The sequence below is a fragment of the Epinephelus moara genome, chromosome 24, assembly GCF_006386435.1.
Source record: "Epinephelus moara isolate mb chromosome 24, YSFRI_EMoa_1.0, whole genome shotgun sequence".
NCBI classification, from domain to species: Eukaryota; Metazoa; Chordata; class Actinopteri; order Perciformes; family Serranidae; genus Epinephelus; species Epinephelus moara.
In genome coordinates this window covers 30,763,327-30,782,446 of record NC_065529.1, presented here as the reverse complement: position 1 = coordinate 30,782,446, position 19,120 = coordinate 30,763,327, and the positions used below count along the sequence as shown (strand labels likewise).

The 19,120-nt window shown below is 41.5% G+C and overlaps 1 protein-coding gene across 1 annotated transcript; it reads left to right on the top strand.

The window, feature by feature from the left end:
- Positions 1–578: 578 nt before the first annotated feature.
- prdm2b (PR domain containing 2, with ZNF domain b) lies at positions 579–18,703 on the top strand. Its single transcript, XM_050037769.1, has 8 exons — positions 579–761; positions 3,851–3,968; positions 5,600–5,703; positions 6,031–6,183; positions 8,322–8,448; positions 10,770–10,874; positions 11,019–15,541; positions 17,023–18,703. The coding sequence occupies exons 2-8, from the start codon at positions 3,854–3,856 to the stop codon at positions 17,038–17,040; spliced, it is 5,145 nt and encodes a 1,714-aa protein (XP_049893726.1). The 5' UTR covers positions 579–761; positions 3,851–3,853; the 3' UTR covers positions 17,041–18,703.
- The last annotated feature ends 417 nt before the right edge of the window (positions 18,704–19,120 follow it).

The following is a 19,120-nucleotide window of genomic DNA, read 5'->3' as shown; positions in this document are numbered from 1 at the left end:
ATCGCATTTTAGGACATTGGAACTTAATTATCATTGATAGTGTGTCGTTTGTTTTTTTTACTTCTAGGGTCCTACCTATCTAAAATGGCTTGGAGAAATTAAAAATGCACACCAAACAAAGGTTATTGAGGGGGGGTGTGTCCCCTGTGCCCTGTGTGAAATTAGAAGTTAACTGAATTAAACTGAATCACACCAAACATATTTTATGCAGCATTTTTCAGGTAATCCACTCACTTATTTTGAATTACTCACTTTTAGTTGTCAGGTAGTTTAGAAGTGAGTTAAAGAATATGACAAACTGTTCACCATCAAATAAAAACACACCACAGGCAAACAATTTAATGCAAAATATATTAAAGTTGAGGGCATTTTTATCATCAGAATAACACCTTTCAGCCTGCATTTGCCTTCTTTTATTGAGTTCTTCTCAGCTATTCATGGATGCACAGATGGCACCAGCCTACAGGCCCATTATGCTCAGAGATGAATCTAAGCAAGGTACTTAATTGGCATGGTTTCATGTTCGGCTGCAGCGTGGACAGGACTGGAGCCTCTGCCTGCAGGAGAGGACACCGGGGAGCCGTGTCGTCTACAACAAACCCTCCTCGCTGAACATTATTGCCCCATCGCTGTGTGAGAGAGAGTGTGTGTGCGGGTCTGACAGGGCTGCCTCTCCCCAACTACACCACACCACGATCCGAGTTACAGAAGAGGCTTTCGACTCAAGCCTCCATCCGCCATTTTCAGCAGATTGAAAGCAGGTAGAGCACAAAAATCACAAGTCCCCGGTCACATACAGCAGGTAAGTGCGCGTGTGAGTAGCCTGAAACCAAAAAAACACCCTACGACAGGGAGCATTGAGGGAGAAAAACCACCTTACTCCGGCCAGCATCGGGAAGAATAAGGGGAGCGGACGGTGTGCCTACAAGGGTAACAATAAACTGCATCCTCCAGGCGCTGCACGGTTCACACACACGCTCATTTCTTCTGTCTTTGTCAACTTTTATGATGCATAACGCTTTTAAAAATCCGCTTTACGCACACACACGTACACATTGCAACCTCTCCATTTGTTGCCTGAACTTCAGCTTGAGGGATTTAAAAATGTCTGATCACAACTCCAGCACCAGCGGATTACACTGGAGAGGATAGAATCAAATAAACCTAAATGAACTGTCCAGTAAAAAGTTCAAGCATTTTATCCTTTGTTTAAGAGGATGATAAATACCCTCAGCTGGAGCACCAGGACTCTGACAGTAAGGTTTATTGTGTTGGCTTTGTGAGCTGTATCTGCCTCTGACATGATATAACATCATCAGTAAGTCAAGAGACCGTTTAAAAGGTCAAAGGATGTGCAACTGAAACCATGTTGAAGGCATATTTGTTTTTATTCATAAATTCAGTGTGATGTGTGAGCCCAGCCCCATGACACATGGGTCAGCTTATTGTGCTCCTGAACAATTGGCTTTTCTGCCAGCTGGGACAAAAAGCAGGTTACTAAAGCACAGCCAGTGTCTGTGATGGAAACGTTTAGAAAAATCCTTATTTCTATTCATGCAAGAAACTTTTCTGATGATTGATTAGTTGTTTGAGCCTTTGTATTAGCAACAGTAAGCTTCTCAAACTGACAAGATGTCCTCCTTTAAACACTGAATATCTTACCTATAACATATTTCAAAAACCTAAATAAAAGTCTTTGCGTGCTTTAATACCAACTTGTTTATTTGACAAGGACATAAGACATAGCTTGATATGTAAAATACAAAGTAGATGCAGTGCATGCAGGTTTCTAGTCATGGCTAATTTGCAACTCCTGTCCCTGGTTAGGCTTTTAGAATTAAAACTGTAAGTGTAAGATTACTGAGCATGAAGTAACATATACAGTAAAATACGACTAAGTCAAAGAGAAGACCACAATAAGAACAGAGACAAAAAACAATTAACAGTGACCATGTTATTGAAGTATGTGGTCTGTGTGTGGTTGTCCCTATGTGTACATGTCCACACATGTATGTCCAAGCATTGTGCTCAACACATTTATATGTGTGATCAAAGATTGTGGCCTTCACAATCACTGCATTGCTTTACATGTGTGTTAAAAACCTTAAGTTCTGTCAGTTTTTTAATTTCAGATAGTAATGCATTCCACAGTTGTATCCCTCCTGCTGAAAAGGATGAATGACCAAATGTTCTGCGGTTCGGTGCTCTACAGTTTCTGCTCGTTACACCCCTTGTTCTGATTCTGCTATGTTGTTTGTTTAGTTTAGTTGACAAAGAATTTCTGATGCTTGGTTGTTCACACACTTAGACATTAGTTTTAAAAATGAAAAGTTTACAAAACTGTCAAAAACGTAATATGTTGTATTTTTGTAGAATTAGGCAGCGGTGCCATCCAGCAGGTTTCAGATCCATTACTTTCAACACCTGTTTATATAATGATCTAATGGGTGTAATTGTTGTTTGGCTGGCCTGACCCCACACGGCTCTACAATATGATAAATGGGAAAATATCATGTGAATATCAATATGAATTAATGTGCCGCCTTGAGGGGTATAAATTAGAGATCATTTGGCATTCATGACATTCAAGAAATATCATCCAGAATTTCACATCTCATACAGTAAATTACACAACATGCATTTATGCAGAAATCTGAGAGAGCTGCACGGCTGACAGTCTAATTTAAAATTGTAGGATCTTTACCCCTTATTGGTGCTGTGCTTAGTTTCCCTCGGGACTTATCTTTGGGGTTTCTGACATTCTGTAGGTAAAGCTGGAAACAAATTCACAGTGAAAGCAATTATTAGTTGCAGCCTGCATTGATTAACGAAGTTAATCATAGGCTGCACTTCTTGTTGCTGTATTTATGAAAGGGGCTTTACAGTGATTTTAATCATAGGCTAACGAGAGAGGGAAATATCGTCAGTGTGCTGTTTACTTGTGTAGAAGAAACACACAACTTTCATGACGTCCATAAGCACTAGGGGTGGGGGAAACAATCAATACAGCGTAGTATTGCGGTATTTTTGTGTGGCAATATCGTATTGTCACACAGTGCCAAGTGTTGATTTTTAAAAATTATATAAATTATTAATATGACATACAAATTAAATTTTAGGTAGCCTACTAGAATCATATAATCAATTGTTTTTTTAGTCCACTAGATACATTTTGCTGCTGCTGGGGAAAAAAATGGCTGAGGTGAGATGAACAGACTGAAAACTTTATCTTATTCAGTACAACAGATGTTGACAAAGTTTTCCTTTGGGAACATAATTTACAATTGAAAAAAGGTAATAAATCACAATATATTTTATTCCAATACTCAGCGTATTCCAACATATTTTAAATCGCAATAATATTGTATCATGACTTAAGTATTGTGATAACATTGTATCATGGATTCTCTGGTGATTTCCACCCCTGATAAGCGCGGCCCTCTCTTGTCACATACTTAAGTGGGTCAGGACCAGTGTGGAAATAAGTCATAGTAAATTCTGTTTTTATCTGTTGTCAGTTTGATGCAGAAAACCTCAACACTTCAAAGGAAGGTTGTATTAGACAGTTGGTCTTTTGCCACCACTAAGACCCAGAAATTAATCTTCATTATGAATTTGCTTTGAGAGCATCCATTCAAGTGTGCTGCAACTTTTTCACCACTTACTTTACTCCATATTTAAAGTCGATGTGACAGTGCTCCTTTAAGAGTGGGTGCCCGCTGTCAGGTAGAAATATCTACTTTTTGCGGTCTGTTAAATAAGGATGTTATCTCAACATGATTGATTATATTTGCATGATTATATTTGACATTTTCACAGGGTTTTGATGCAAACATTTCATGTGTTGTAGATCATGGCCATTACTGGAGGGACAGTGGAAACACTTGATGAAATTCCAGCTCATGTGTGGAAAGGTCTGCCCGACTGTTTGACTCTTGGACCTTCTGCTATAAATCAAAGCCGTGTTGGTGAGTACAAAAGTGTTGGTCCTGTTTTTTTAAGATACATACAAACGGTGAACAGCATTAACATGCTGTTCACCGTTTGTATTTCACTGATGTACAACTCTAAAACTGACTTCCAGCAGCCAGTGATAGTGGATTGCAATGAGACCGGAGTGAGCTGGAAAATGGAGAACTTTTATCACAGTTGGGGATGATCAATCAGTGTAAACAAAGGAGAACTTGAATGTTTGCTGTGTCAAAATGCTTTCAGTGTTTTCTACAATGCCTCAGACACACTAAACTACCCTGAAGTCTGGTAAACACCCATAGTTTAGACTTGCTTTGTTCCACACTGACCCCCGAGGAGGTATACTGACATATCCACACATGCAAGGAAACAAACAGAAAACAACAATTGCAGTTTTTGCCCAGGGATTGAAATCAAACTTGAGGCAAATACAATATAATAAAGAAGAGAAAGATAAGAAAAAATAAATAATTCGTGATCATTTTAAAATCTTTTAAATAAGTACACTGTTTTGGAACATGGTCATCTACTTACCTCTTCTTTAAAACTGGCAGATTACGGTTACCACACCTAACTTTAGGCTGATTATGTTTTTCAAAGGTTCATGCTTAAAGGTCCAGTGTGTAGGATTTAGGCAGATATATTGGCAAAAATTGAATATATTATAATAAGCATGATTTCTTTAGTTTATAATCACCTGAAAATAAGAATTGTTATGTTTTCATTACCTTAGAATGAGCTGTTTATATCTACATAGGGAGCGGGCCCTCCTATGCAGAGATCACCATGTTGCAATGCCATGTTTCTACAGTAGGCCAAAGTGGACAAACCAAACACTGACTCTAGTTTGGGCCATTTGCATTTTCGCGTCGGCCACGGTAGTTAGAAGCCCCAATGTGATGAGCAGCATTGGAAAAACACTGATTTTTCTAACATGCAATGGCTTTATTTGGCTCTTTTACTGGTTTAAATTGCTGGGCCAGTTTGTTTTGGAGAGGAGGAGACCTCTGTAAAATCCTCATGAACATCTGGATCTTAAGTTAGCAGAGAAAAAAAGTGAGCATTAGCAGGTGCTGGGCTGGTGGCTTGCCTCCACCATGCCAAACAGTGTCGGGGGAAACACTGATTTGTAATGTGAAACTTCTTTATTCAGCGTTTTTACTGGTTTAAATCACCTGGTCCGTTTGTTTTGGAGAGGAACAGACCTCTGTGGATTAATCGGCTCCTGGTTAAAATATCCTGAACAGTAAACACTCAAGGTTGAGGTGTTTCAGCTGGTTGCAATCTGCAATCTTCAGTGCCTGATGCTATTAAATCTCCCTACATATTGCACAGTGTATCTTTAACCCTGTGTACAAAACATGCTGTGAATAATCTCTAGTTATTATAAACCTTATCATGCCAGTCTTGAAGATCCACATTCTTGAGTCAAGTTCAAGGATCACCTTTGTTAAAGTCAAACACAGTACAGGATGTCTCTTTTTGGGCACCACTATCTAAATGTACCGAAAATTCTACATATTTTTATGATTACAAAGATACAAATTTCAACGTGTTTAGTGCTTTAACAATCTAAAAAATACCAACTGTAACAGGTGTAAGACGTTTTTCCATGTTTTATTTTCAGGTGTCTGGGCCACTCGGGTCATTCCTAAAGGCAAGAGGTTCGGCCCATTTGTAGGAGAGAAGAAGAAAAGGTCCCAGGTGACGAGCAATGTGTACATGTGGGAGGTATGTTAGCGGCTGCTCTGTTGGCTTTGTTCCCTAAAATAATCTCCTCCACCTTTCTGTGATGTGTAGTCACTGCATAGCTAAAATGAGCCCAGCTACATTCTGTATCAAGTGCAGCACCCACATTTCAAATGACATAATCTTTTGTTACCTGAAAAATGTGTATGATGAATTAACATAAACATGCCAAGGCACAGCTGCTGTTCTGGGCAAAGGTGCACCCATTCAGTGCTCCTGTCCAGGTCTTATTGAGCTATATATATATATATATATATATATATATATATATATATTCTGTAACATCATCTTTGTACCTGTGTCCTGTAGGTTTACTTCCCATCGCGGGGCTGGATGTGTGTTGACGCCACAGACCCCGTGAAGGGGAACTGGCTGCGCTATGTGAACTGGGCACGCTCCAGTGAAGAGCAGAATCTTTTCCCCCTGGAGATAAACAGAGCCATTTATTACAAAGTTTTACGGGTAGGTCAAACACACATTCATACAGCCTATGGGTCCTACAACCAGAGGCACATGGTCTGAAATATAGTGAGTAAGTGGATGAAAGAAAAGTCTTCTGGGGTAAGGAACACTAGTCTGCCTTCAGACTTAAAGGAATACCTCACCCACAAAATGACTGTTTCCAAATAAATTTGTGAAGAATACTTGGTTTTTCTTGCATACCTCCACAGAAAATGGTGACCATATCGGATTTATTGATTGATTTAAATCTTACTGTTTAAACTGAATTTAAAGTTGGTTATTTATGTTCTCTTCAAAGCCAGACTGCCATGGTTTCTTAACCAAAATGCTTATGTTTGGAAAGTACTGAGCATATGACTGGATAAATTAGACTTCGATTATACTACATGCAGTCTTTTTGGCCATTTTCTGTGGACGTGTGCGAAGAAGAACAAAGTTTTCTTTGTGAATTCAAAGTAATATGACATTACTAATTGATTTAAAAATCAATGGTCGTTTTTTGGTGAAGTATTCCTTTAAATTGACACCTAATAAATACGCTTAGTTGTCAGATTCAGTGCAGTGTGGTTCAGTGGTGTTGAACTGGACTGCATTATACTGAAATGTGTTTCAAGTATTTCCCCCCTCATATATTATATATCAATACAATGCTGTCCAGTTCAACACTACTATAGACAACAACCTCAGTAATAAACATGTAGTTTGATTAATACCTCTCCATTAGTTTCAGTCAAAACTGAACATTATGTTTGTAAAGCTAGAATTCATAGCCAAGCTTTTACCTCATAATAAAGTGGCCAGAAAGTGTGTGTTAATGATGCATTCACCTCATAAATCATGACACACTTCTCTCCCCTACATATTGGCATTAGCTGCTTATGATATTTAAAATGTTGCTACTGATGTTGCTGATTCTGGCTCTGATATGACTTAAACTCTGGTGTTGTCTAGCCCTAATTTTGAATGCAGGACTTTTAGGGCGCTTGTAACAAAGTATTTTCATAGTGTCGTATCAGCACTGTTACTTGGGTAAAGGACTTGAATACTTCTTCCACCACTGGTTGAAACTGCCTGTTTGAAAACATTACCTGTGATGTGTTTGTGAAGCTTAACACCCATTACAATTCAGGTACATTTAGAAAGTGGTTAAATGCAGTTATGGTGACCACTACACATGCCACCCAAAATTGTGCACCATTAGAGAATATCAGAATCACCTTTAGTGGCAAAATGTATGTACATATACAAGGAATGTGACTCTGTTTTTTGCACCTGACTGACACAGTAATAGATATAACAGCTAGGAACACGGACAACAAGCTGGACAAACAGGTAATGCAAAGACAGTCATATTATGGAAATAGGTGTTTATGCAAATATTATGTAGATACATATAGAAAGCAGCAATGACCAACAGTAAGAGTAAGAGACAAATAAAACATCCATGTAAGTCAAACGTTTTGTAAGTTGTAAACCGGGGGTCTGGGACCCTTAGGGGGTCCTCAGACTTACTGCAGGGGGGCTGCCAAATTATTGTTTGTTCATTTTTGGCATGCTTTTTCTCCAAAAATTAAAACATGTCTGATAATGCATGTTAAAAAGCATCCAACATCAGCCTATTCATAAAAAAAGCGAAGGAAATCCCAACCCATTTAATTTACAGTAGACATTAATGATAGTATACATATATGGATCTGTCAGTAGTTATTATTTTAATAGCTTAGTAATAAAAGTATGTTCATACATGGCACTTTAGCTCACCTTGCATGTTATTATAGGATAAGTTTAATATGTAACTCATGTTTTTATGTATAATAGGGGGTCCCAGCTCCGTCTCTCTCTCAGCTCAGGGGTCCTTGGTCTGAAAAAATATTTAAAGCCCCCTGTTGTAAACTCTACAAACAGTGCAAATACACACTGAATGGATATAGCTGGACTGGATGCTTATGTACAGTATGTGCATGTCCATATCCTGTGTATATACACAGCGTGTAGGATTACTGCAGACTATGGTGAAAACACTGTCAAATTCCATACCCCCCCTAGACAGATAAGATGCACAGTGGCCCAAATATCCCCCTTGCCTCTCAGCAAGCCGGGCTGTGATTGGTGGCCGACCTCATCTCTCATTGTTGCAGCCTATCGGGCCGGGAGAGGAGCTGCTGGTGTGGTACACTGTGGAAGACAACCCTGAGATAACAGCTGCACTGGAGGAAGAAAGAGCCAGCAGTCTGAGCAGGAAAAATTCACCCAGGGCGAAGCGAGGTGAGGCCTTACTTACTCCTACCGAGATGTGCTCGGGTTTCTAACCTCCCGACGAGTGTGCTGCACACTCGCCACACCGAACTTAGCCACGAATTGATTTTGTGTGCAGCCCAGTCGAAGTTGTAACAGGCGAGCTAGCTAGCTACGAATGAAGGAAGGAAGGCTAGTGGTGGCTAACGTTAACGGCTGCGATGTGTGGGGCTTTTCTCTACTTTCATACCCGACCCGAAACTCGTCGTCGCGGGCAGATTTAGCTCCAAATAACGACCCGTGAGCCGACTCGTTCCCGTGAAATACAACAGCTAGCTGTTAAAGGAGCATCTGGGCAACTTTTTAGCAGCTTTTCCTCCTCCTCTGGGTCCTGACGTTGTCGAGGATGTGACCTTCCTTGAGTTCCTAAAGCATGAAAGCCATCCATCGGCGAGCTTCTCCTCTTGATGATGGCCTAGCAGGTTTGCTAGCTAGCCAGCTGGTTTATCCAAACTGCAGGCTAATTAGGGCGCAGGTATTGGATAACGACATAAAATATAGCTGCTATATGGTGTGAAGAGTGTTTAAAATTACCTTACACGTCGGTTTGAGTCCAGAATAACCAGTTCATCGAGTTGACAGACTTGGTGTTGAATGCTAGCATGAGGCTAAACGGCTAAGTCTGAACGCACGTATCCCAGTGTACAGGAACAGATGGCAAACTGTGGACTATATTATCAATAAAAATGATCATATCGATAAGGTGGCAAGACATTTAAAACGTCGGCACTCATAATAGGTAGGTGTAGTGTTGTAGCCTGGTTTGCTAGCTTTAACATTTCGTAACATCCGAACAGAATCCGAAAATAACGCCACATAAACTTCATTACGTCAACAGCTAGTGTGTTTTGTTTTTGGTTAAATAACAAAAGATAAATAACGTACAACATACCAGCTATTTGAGAGACACAATCTGCATGGCTGTGATATGTCACTATTACTTTTTCAGTATGAACTTTGGACATAGTGTTTCCATGTTTCAGATCATGTGGTTAATTCAAACAGGACCTCAAAGAAGAGGACAAATTGATAAAAATATACATATACAGTTAGTGTGATATCTGATCATGTCTGTTGTGTCCTGGTTTTGCTACTTGTTGTTTCACCTATCTTAAATCTTAGGCATGCGGGTGTCATGTAGTGTGATGCAATGTGTGGCGAAGAAGAAATACTACAGTATAGAGTAAATAATATGCCAGTTAAATGCTTGCAAATGGCATTTAGCAACTCTGACTCTTTATTTAATTCAAATTAAGTAAAAACATGAGTAAAGGCAGCACACAGGAAGTCAAATCTGTCCATTTAACTCTTGACATGTATGAATTAAAGTTGAAAATAAAATATAAAGGCTATGAGCTACATATTCTTAGTTTTTATCTTTGAAATGTTGTTATCCTCATCTGTACTGTCATATTTTTAAATGGGTTTTGTGTCATTCCTTGTAGCCTCCAGCACATCATCTCTTTATACTGCAGTGCATTTGCTTTTGGCAGCGTTGTCCTGCAGTGCACCGCAAAGTCAACCTTGATAAAGTTAGCCTACCTACCCTGCTCGCTTCATCTTAATATCAATAATACCTAACCAATGTATGCCAGAGGTGGTGTGCTTGCACAGTGACTGATGGATTTAAAAAAAAAAAGACACAAAATGTGAGGGCTCATTGATTCTTAAAAAAAAAGTGATTGGGTGCTTGTGTTGCTGCTGAAGATTTAGCAGAATGCCTGTGACCATGCTGATCAGATGACTGACCTGCAGCATGTGTTGCTCTGGTATGAATTAGGCTTTGTAGGCCGGGTCAGGTGACCTTGTTGACACACTCCAATGATGAGGAGCTGCCAGGGAAGCCTCTTGAGTCAGACATGGGGTAGAAATTTAAATTAGTGATGCCTGGAAGCGCTTAATTGTGAATGCGAAGTGAGGCTGCTTATGATTTGGTGTAGAAACTTGCAGTCATTTTTACTTTTTAACCTCACATGCTCAGAGTCTTATTGACAATGGTTTCAGTGGTCTATTAATCATTTCTTAAACATTTGTTGATCTTTTTTTAGCATCACTCCCGAAGGCAATCTAGAACTTTAACCCCAGAGCATGCTTTTTAGCCAGAAAGAAATAATAATGCTCAAATAAACATTTACCATATTCTCATCACATTACAATAACTGCTCTTAAATAATTACTTTGTTATCTTTGTCGGAGCATTGTTGAGGATGATTTCTACACTTTTCATTTAAAACCTGTGTTTGCTTTTGATGGAGCTTGATACAAAGCAATGCATGTGTTTGTACTTGCAGCCAGAAGAAAGCTGCTGGAGCGAGCCAGACAGGCTGGTTTGGGTGGATTCAAGAAAACACGTGTAGCCAATCCAACTGTCAAGGAGATGTGGGATGGGGAAGAAGGTAAGGTGACTTACAGTTCTGGATAATCAGCATATTATTATACTTCCACCTTATCTTTCATTGGACATGTCTAAGGTAGTTAAATGTAAACTGTGTACTGAAATGACTTAACATCACATAACTTGATTGATAAATTGTTTACAGGTCTGAAGGAGGAGGATGAGAGGCCATCCACCTTAGGATCATCCCAGGAACCCCAGGAAACCCATCCCTTAGGAAGCACTGTTCACAGAGATGTGGAGGACATGTCAGCAATGATGACGGACCAGGGAAATGGGGAGGAGGAGGAGGAAGAGGAAGAAGATGAGGAGGATGCTGATGATCTGGAGGAACCAAGTGAAGTACAGCAGCAAACTGCACAGCATTCATCTGCGGTGGATTCCATGCAAAATAAGCAGCCTGGCTCAGCGCTGACACGTGAAGAAAGCCATAAGGATTCGCAGGGAAAGTTGGAGTCAGAGGTTGATCCTGAACTTGACCTTGACCCCGACCCTGATGGTGATCTTGAGGGAGATCCCCATGGGGAGTCGTTTCCCTGTCAGCACTGTGAGCGCCACTTCTCCACCAGGCAGGGTCTGGAACGTCACATACACATTCACGCCATCACTAACCAGCAAACGCAACTGTTCAAGTGCCGGTATTGCAATAAATCCTTCGGCTCCCAGGTGGGGCGGCGGCGGCATGAGAGAAGGCATGAGAGTGGGCATAAGAAAAGGCCTGGCTCTCTGGCAGGGACTGCCAGTCTACTTAGTCCTGCAATGCAGACTGATGGTTCAAGTCCTGACTGCACCAGCCCAACAAGTCACTATATAGCCATAGGGTCCCAGTTTACAGGAGGACCTCTGCACAACTCTGAGATGCAGAAAAAGGAGTTGGGGCCTTATGCTGACCGTCCCTTTATATTGGATGAAAATGGGGAATCGAAGGAACTCCATCCCTGCAAGTACTGTAACAAAGCATTTGGCACACACACCAACATGCGCCGGCACCAACGCAGAATACACGAACGGCACTTGTTACCAAAAGGAGTTCGCAGGAAAGGCATGCTGCTGCAAGAGGCATCAGTGCAGCAACAGCAGCAACCCGATGAATCTCCCAGCACCAGCCCTCCGCCCGTCTATGTGCCCAGTGCAGACACAGAAGATGAGGTAGACAGGGATGATTACGCAGTTGACATATCCAAAAACATCTCTGAGAATCTCAGCTTCTACATTGATGGCAAGATTGTGTCCACCAGTTCGGTGAGCAGCTGTGAAGTGATAGAGGTGGATTCGAGGTCTGCAGCGCTGTTCGGGCTGGACACAGTCATCATCAGCCCAAATCAGATCAGTCAGGCACTTAAGGTGGAGGGTCGAACGAGTGCTGCAAAGCAAGTCTCCAATGTTGGCCAGCCTGCAGCAAAAAGAAGAACGTCTACACCTCCACTTGTTCCCAGCCTCAAAGTGGAGACAGAGTCAGCATCTTTCACAGCCTCTTCATCGTCTTCTTCATCCTCTACATCTTCCTCATCTAACTTGTTAGTGGGTGGACTGTTCCAACAAGCTGCCGATTCATCAGCATTTCAACGAGAGAAAACAGTTTATCTCTCACCTAAGCTCAAACAGCTCCTTCAGACCCAAGACATTCAGAAATCAACCATTACTCTGATAACAGACAGCCATAGACTGGCCTCCCCGCTGTCAGTCACGCCTCTGCCAGGAGCTTCAGGCAGGTTTAAAAGGAGAACATCCTCACCCCCTTCATCTCCACAGCTCAGTCCTGCATGTAAAACAGAGAGCTGTAAATCCGAAGTGGTAAGCTCATACGCCCTTAAGGTGCCAAAGCTCGAAAGCCACAGCACATCACCTCCTGGGAGCCTGCTGGACAAGGAAGACGGAGACGGCCCGAGCCTTTCTGGAAATAATATGCAAGGCCAAACCTCATCTAGTAGCGGTGGGAATTCCTGTAATCAGCAGCCCTTGGATCTGTCGAACTCGGTCAGTAAGAGGAGTGACAGCTTGAACAAGGTGCTTGGGGATTCAGCTCTTGATTTAAGCTTCCATCGGAAGAGCAATGTTGAGCCTGACTTAAAAGGAAGTCCAGCACCACAGCCACTGATAAAAAAGAGAAAGCCCAACACCAGCATGCTTGAAAAGGTGCTTATGAATGAGTATTTAGGTCTACCTTTGACAGCGGAGGAGGGCCCCTCGCCCTTAGCGAACCTAAGTTGTTTCCATTCTCGCTCTCCAAATGTTGCATCAGAGTCTGCCCACCCCTCTCCACCCTCTTTGACCCCTGTCACTATGAACCCCTCTTCCCCTGGTAACTCCAGTGTGACATCCCCGACACCGCCTCCCCCTCTACTACCTACTATACCGTCTCCACCACCTATGCCGAGCTCTCCTCTTTCTCAGCCATCAGACTCCTCTGCACTGAGACCTCTGCCTGTCCTCTCGCCAAAAATGTCACCAAGATCAGTTGAACCCAAGCCCCCATCAGGCTCAGAGGAGAATTTGTTCGCTGAAGAAAATGAAGACGAGGATGAGAGCCATATCTCACAGCCACTGGACTCCCCGAACACTCCACTTAAAGACCCCTTTAACAGTTCAACAATATCAAGCCCTTGTGAGCTGACATCAGTAGATCTGCCCGCTACTGAAGAAGATGATTCTCAGACTGCAACCTTCAACAGTCTGCTAAATGGCAACATGAACCAAAATCTGGACTCGGTTACGGAGAAATCTCACTCTGCTCTGTCACCCCAGCCAGAATCATCCTCTTTCTCATCATCTCCTCCTCCTCCTCCATCACATGATTCATCCCCATCGCTTGTTTCCCTCCCTCAGATTAAGATAAAAGACGAGCCTCAGCACTGCGTAGATGAGCTGCCAGCCATGAATCATGCACCTCAGGATGGCGTTGACTCTTCACCTCAGCCTGCTGCTCCTGATAAACCATCTGATAAAACCTCTGAGGCAGAGGAAGTCGACTCGACATACTGCAAGACTTTTGTGTGTAATGTCTGCGAGGAGCCATTCAACTCCATCAAAGAGCTCAGTGGACACATCGCCGAGCACGCTGCAGATTGGCCGTTCAAGTGTGAATTCTGCGTGCAGCTGTTTGGTGACGCTCCAGCCCTGCTGGCTCACCGGTCAACACTACACGGAGTGGGCAGGATCTTTGTGTGCTCTGTTTGTTCCAAGGAGTTTGCGTTTCTCTGTAACCTCCAGCAGCATCAAAAGGATCTGCATCCAAACGAGACATGTTCGCATACCACTGTCGAGAGTGGCAAGCTTAGGCCACAAAACTACACAGATCCTTCCAGAGCCAAAGAGGAAAGCAGTCCCTCAACACCAGCACCAGAGGTGACTGATGAAGCTGCTCCACACAGTGACACTGTTTTAGAAAAAGCAGAGCCTGATGTCAATGGTAATCATTCAGAAGATGGGACAGAGGACCCCAATGAGGAGCTGTACACTACAATAAAGATCATGGCCTCAGAAGGAGGAAAGCCTAAAGGCCCAGATGTTCGCCTTGGCATTAACCAACACTACCCCAGTTATAAACCACCCCCTTTTCCTTATCATAGCCGTTCCCATGCTGGCTCTGTGGCCTCGGCTACTAACTTCACCACCCACAACATACCACAAACTTTCAGCACTGCCATTCGCTGCACCAAGTGTGGCAACAGCTTTGACAACATGCCCGAACTGCACAAGCACATTTTGGCCTGTGCCAATGCTAGTGATAAGAAGCGTTACACTCCCAAGAAAAACCCCATCCCCCTCAAGCAAATAGTGAAGAGTCCAAACGGAGTCGTGTCACCCACAGCAGCCATCGCAGGCCAGAGTCCTTTCCGTAGAATGGGTCAGCCAAAGAGACTTAACTTTAATCAAGATACTGGTAAAACAAAAATGAGTGCCCTCAGTAAGAAGAGAAACCAGCTTGTCCAGAAGGCGATTTCACACAAAAATAAAGCTGTCACTTCTGCAAAGAAGGGTGCCGTTAAAGTTGAACAAGAGCCGGCCTCTAACGTTTGCCCCCACTGCAGTCGCGAGTTTACTTACCCTGCAAGTCTCAATAAACATATGGCAGTCAGCTGTCCCAAGAAGCCTGTTGTTAAAAAGGGCAAAAAAGCTGTAGCAGAGGTGAAGAAAGAGGCGGTGTCTGTGGTAGATAAAAACACAAATCTTAAAAAGAAAGCCTCAGACTGTGAAACACTGCACATGGAGTCAGAGCCTAAACCCCTGGGAAAGACCAGAGCTCGTAGCTCCGGTGCAGCAGACCCTGAACCCACCCAGACGAGCAAAGGAAAAACCGCTCTTACGGCGGGCCGAATAAAGAGGCCTGCCTCGTTCCCAGCACCAATCCCTGTTCGCAAAAAAGCAAAGAAGGGCCAAGTTCAGTCTCTACCTCCCACCCCGTCAGCCCCTGACACTCCCAGTGACACTGCACAACAACGGCCAGCCATGAAAATGCAGCGTATGGGTAAAGAGGCAGCACCCAAGAGATTAGCAGAGGCCAAATCACCACCGACACCACAGCTGAAGAAAGAGGAGCGGTTCTCCCTTCGAACGAGGGAGAGAGTAGGTGGTCCAGTCACCAGGAGCTTACAAATGGCCAACACAGCTCCTTCTGCTGAGGTGAAAACAGAGGAGCCACCGATTCAAGAGCTAAAAGAGACTCAGGTGAGACATTGCACTGTTTGGTTTTCTGACTCTCTTGCTTAGTCTCTCTGCTGAGGCTAGACAGATAAATTGGCCAGGCCAGTATTAGTGTATTAAAGATATATTGATGTCACCTGTATATGCCAGCTTATAGAATACAGAATTGCTAAAGATTTGTGTTAAGCAGTTTAGTAAGTGTCTTTATGACATAGGTTGTTCACCATTTTTTATTTGTAAAATGTCCAACTTATTTCATATCATGGTAAAAATTCTTTGATAACAATTAGAAACCTCATGAAAATGTTTATAATCTTTGCTGTTAAGTTAAATGAACAATTTTAATAAAACACTGAAATATCTAAAAGTCAAAGCTAAAAGTAGGGTTTTTTCCTCTAAGCACATGAAAAGTTAACATTTTGGAGGACATTGTTTTCACTGGATGTGTATATGTGATTATGTTTAAAAAACAAAAACAAAAAAAAAACTTTTGCTAATACAGCAACGTTTTTTTATAAAGCTCTAAAATATTAGAGCTTTATGTGTCATTATCTGTCTCAGAAATCCAGCCTCAGTTGGGCTGCTTAATATCCTGTTTAATAACCGTACTGTTGGACATCTAAATTTTAAATTTATGACCTAATTACACGCATACTCATGTGCCATGTGTTATAAGTTTTATTTTGTGCTATTACTAGATTTTGCAACTCTAGGGCTACAACTAACATGTTATTTTCATTTTATTTTCGGTTTTTCTGCCACATTTATGTTCTTGATTTAGTTGATAAGTATAAAAACGTCAGAAAACAATGAAAAATGTGCATCACAGTTGCATGGAGGCCACAAAAACATCAGTCAGATGTCTTGTTTTGTCCAACCAACCGTCCAAAACCACAGCCAACTCAGTCAGCAGGAGTGCTAACATAATTAAATGTAAATTTCTCACATGTTTGAACCTTAAAACATCAAATGTGTTCAAGATCCCCATTAGCTCTCACACTGCAGCAGCTGTTCTTCCTGGAATCTGCAGTTACATGGTGACAATAGAAAAAATACACAACACAATACACTAACATAACACATCATATGCATGTTTACTGTAAATAACACAAACAGTTGACACATTTTAAATGGTTAATGTACATGCACTTGTATAGCGCCTTTCTAGACATCTGACCACTCAAAGTGCTTTTTACACTACGAGTCACATTCACCCATTCCCACACACATTCATACATTGACAGCCAAGGCTACGTACGGTACCACCTGCTACTCAGTTTCTAACACACTCACACACCAGTGGAACAGCCATCGGGAGCAATTTGGGGCTCAGTATCTTGCTCAAGGATACTCCGACTTGAACTGATGTGTGGACATTTAGTGTGGTATTTTTGTTTTAAAAATGCTTAAATTATCAAAATTGTTGCAGATGAATTTTTCATCAGTCAACTAACTAATAGTTGCAGCTCTGTGTTGGTCAACTCTGTGTGTCTGGTGTGTTACAGGAGGTGCCGATGAAGTGAGCCATGTGGACACTGTTGAGCTCTCCCTGGGAACACGGTGCTCACCTCTCAGGCAACACTCTGGACTAATCAAGGCACTGACAGCACTGAGGTCGACCTCTGTGGTGGGCTCATTCACTCAAAACATGTGAAGTCTGCTTCTCTCAACTGCCTTTGCTGGATTTAAGGAGGGAACTCTTTATCTTCCACCGATCGTATGAACTGAACTGAGCCTCGATTTTTAGCCAGCCTTGCAAAAACAAAAAAAAGAAACTGTAAATGACAATGAGTTAATATATACACTATGAGTCATTACTTGACCCAAAACAGTAACATTAGGGCTCCGTTATGTTGGAAAGCTGATAATATTGCAGATGGCAATCATGTATCAGTTAGGGTTAGGGAAACTTGTTTATTCTTTCGTTCCGTTTTTTCCCCATTTGGTTGTTTAGATTTTTGGATGTTTCCAGAGTCTCTTAATGCATGTGCAGAATAGAGTATGAAATAGATTAAGCCAATTTCCATGTCTCTCCCAGCGGGCACCTCCTTCTGTTTATACATGATTTGCAAAGTATGTATGTTTGATTTAAAAATTTCTGTAGTCGTTATATTTGTAGAATATATCTTATTGGCATATTTTTGTTTGGGAAACAAAAATGAAAATGGCAGTTTACTGCAACAATTGGTCCTCAGGAACACTGTATATGTGTGTGGTAAGTATGTGTATGGTTCTAGTTGGATGTGTGGCCCGACAGCTATTCCTTTGGATAAATCTCAAGTATGTCTCATGTTTCTACTTGCCTTCTCATACTCTTGTTTATCTGGTGTCGGCAGGTAATTCCAATTGTAAAAATGGTGGGAATTATGTTGTAGTCTCCTTAAAATAATGTCCGTTTTCAGAAGAACTTTTGATATCACTCATTCAGCCCAGTGTTTCGTACAGCACTTTAAAACAAACTGCCAAAATTTCTAGCCACATCAGTAAGATTGGCTTAATTAAACGTTGAATAATGGAATGTATTCAGGTCTGTCGCACTCTGCAGACACTGGTAATTTGCATCAAATTGGTGCAAATCATTCATCTAATCTTAAATATTACTTTTACAGCCAATAAATCTCTAAATTGGTTGTATTTGTTAAGCAATTTGACACATGAAAATGGCACATGAACCAACTTTTATATGCCAAAATGCATGATAATTTACTCGAATCCTCAAACAAAAAAAGTTGAATGCAGCAGTGTTTTGTTTTTGTCCGTCGTAAGTGGACGTGTGAAAAGTTGTTTCATGTGTCGTTTTCCTCTCAAGAGCCATGCCGCAGTAATTTAACAATTTCTCTTCTTTCGTTTCGGTGAGTTCATCCAGTATGTGATAAAACCGTACCAATGAAAAGCTTCTTATCTTTTAGTTTAAAGTCTCCAGTGCTCACCCCACTTCTTGACCATATCCAGTTGTACCACAGAGAGAGCAGACACACAGGCAGTGCTTAAACGCTTGTAGCATGTTACGGGAAAGTAAATTGAACAATATGATTTGAAGCTAATTTATATTTCCACAAGAAAATCTTCATGTTTTGCCTTTCAGCATCAAGATTATGTATTTAAGGATGAACAAAGACAAAAATCCCGAATGACCTCAAGTAAAAACATTGCTGTAATTGACATAATAAAAAAAAAGTTTTTCAATTTGTGTTAAGCTTTTATTGTTTTAGCTTACGGGGGTTTCCAATTCTAATCATACTCCTGCGAGATGTGAGCATAAACACACAGAAATTCAATAGGTGGACGTGGTCCCTGACATCGATCCAGATCCATTTCAACCCAATCAATTTCTATCATTTATAGAAAAGGAGTTTTCAAGTTGATGATTTAATCTGTAATGTATTTCTACATTATTAGAGTTTACTGGTTATGTAAAAATCAAGATGTGGAAGTAGAGAGAACATGATTAACTGCACTCATAAGTGGCTCTGACTCCTTTCAGGCTATTTTAGTCACCAAGACCTTTTTTATTTTATTTTAATATAATGGATGTCCCTGCGGCTGTAATAAAGTTTTCCAGATTACATTTGCTGATTGCCTTCTCCTCTCACAGCCTGTCAG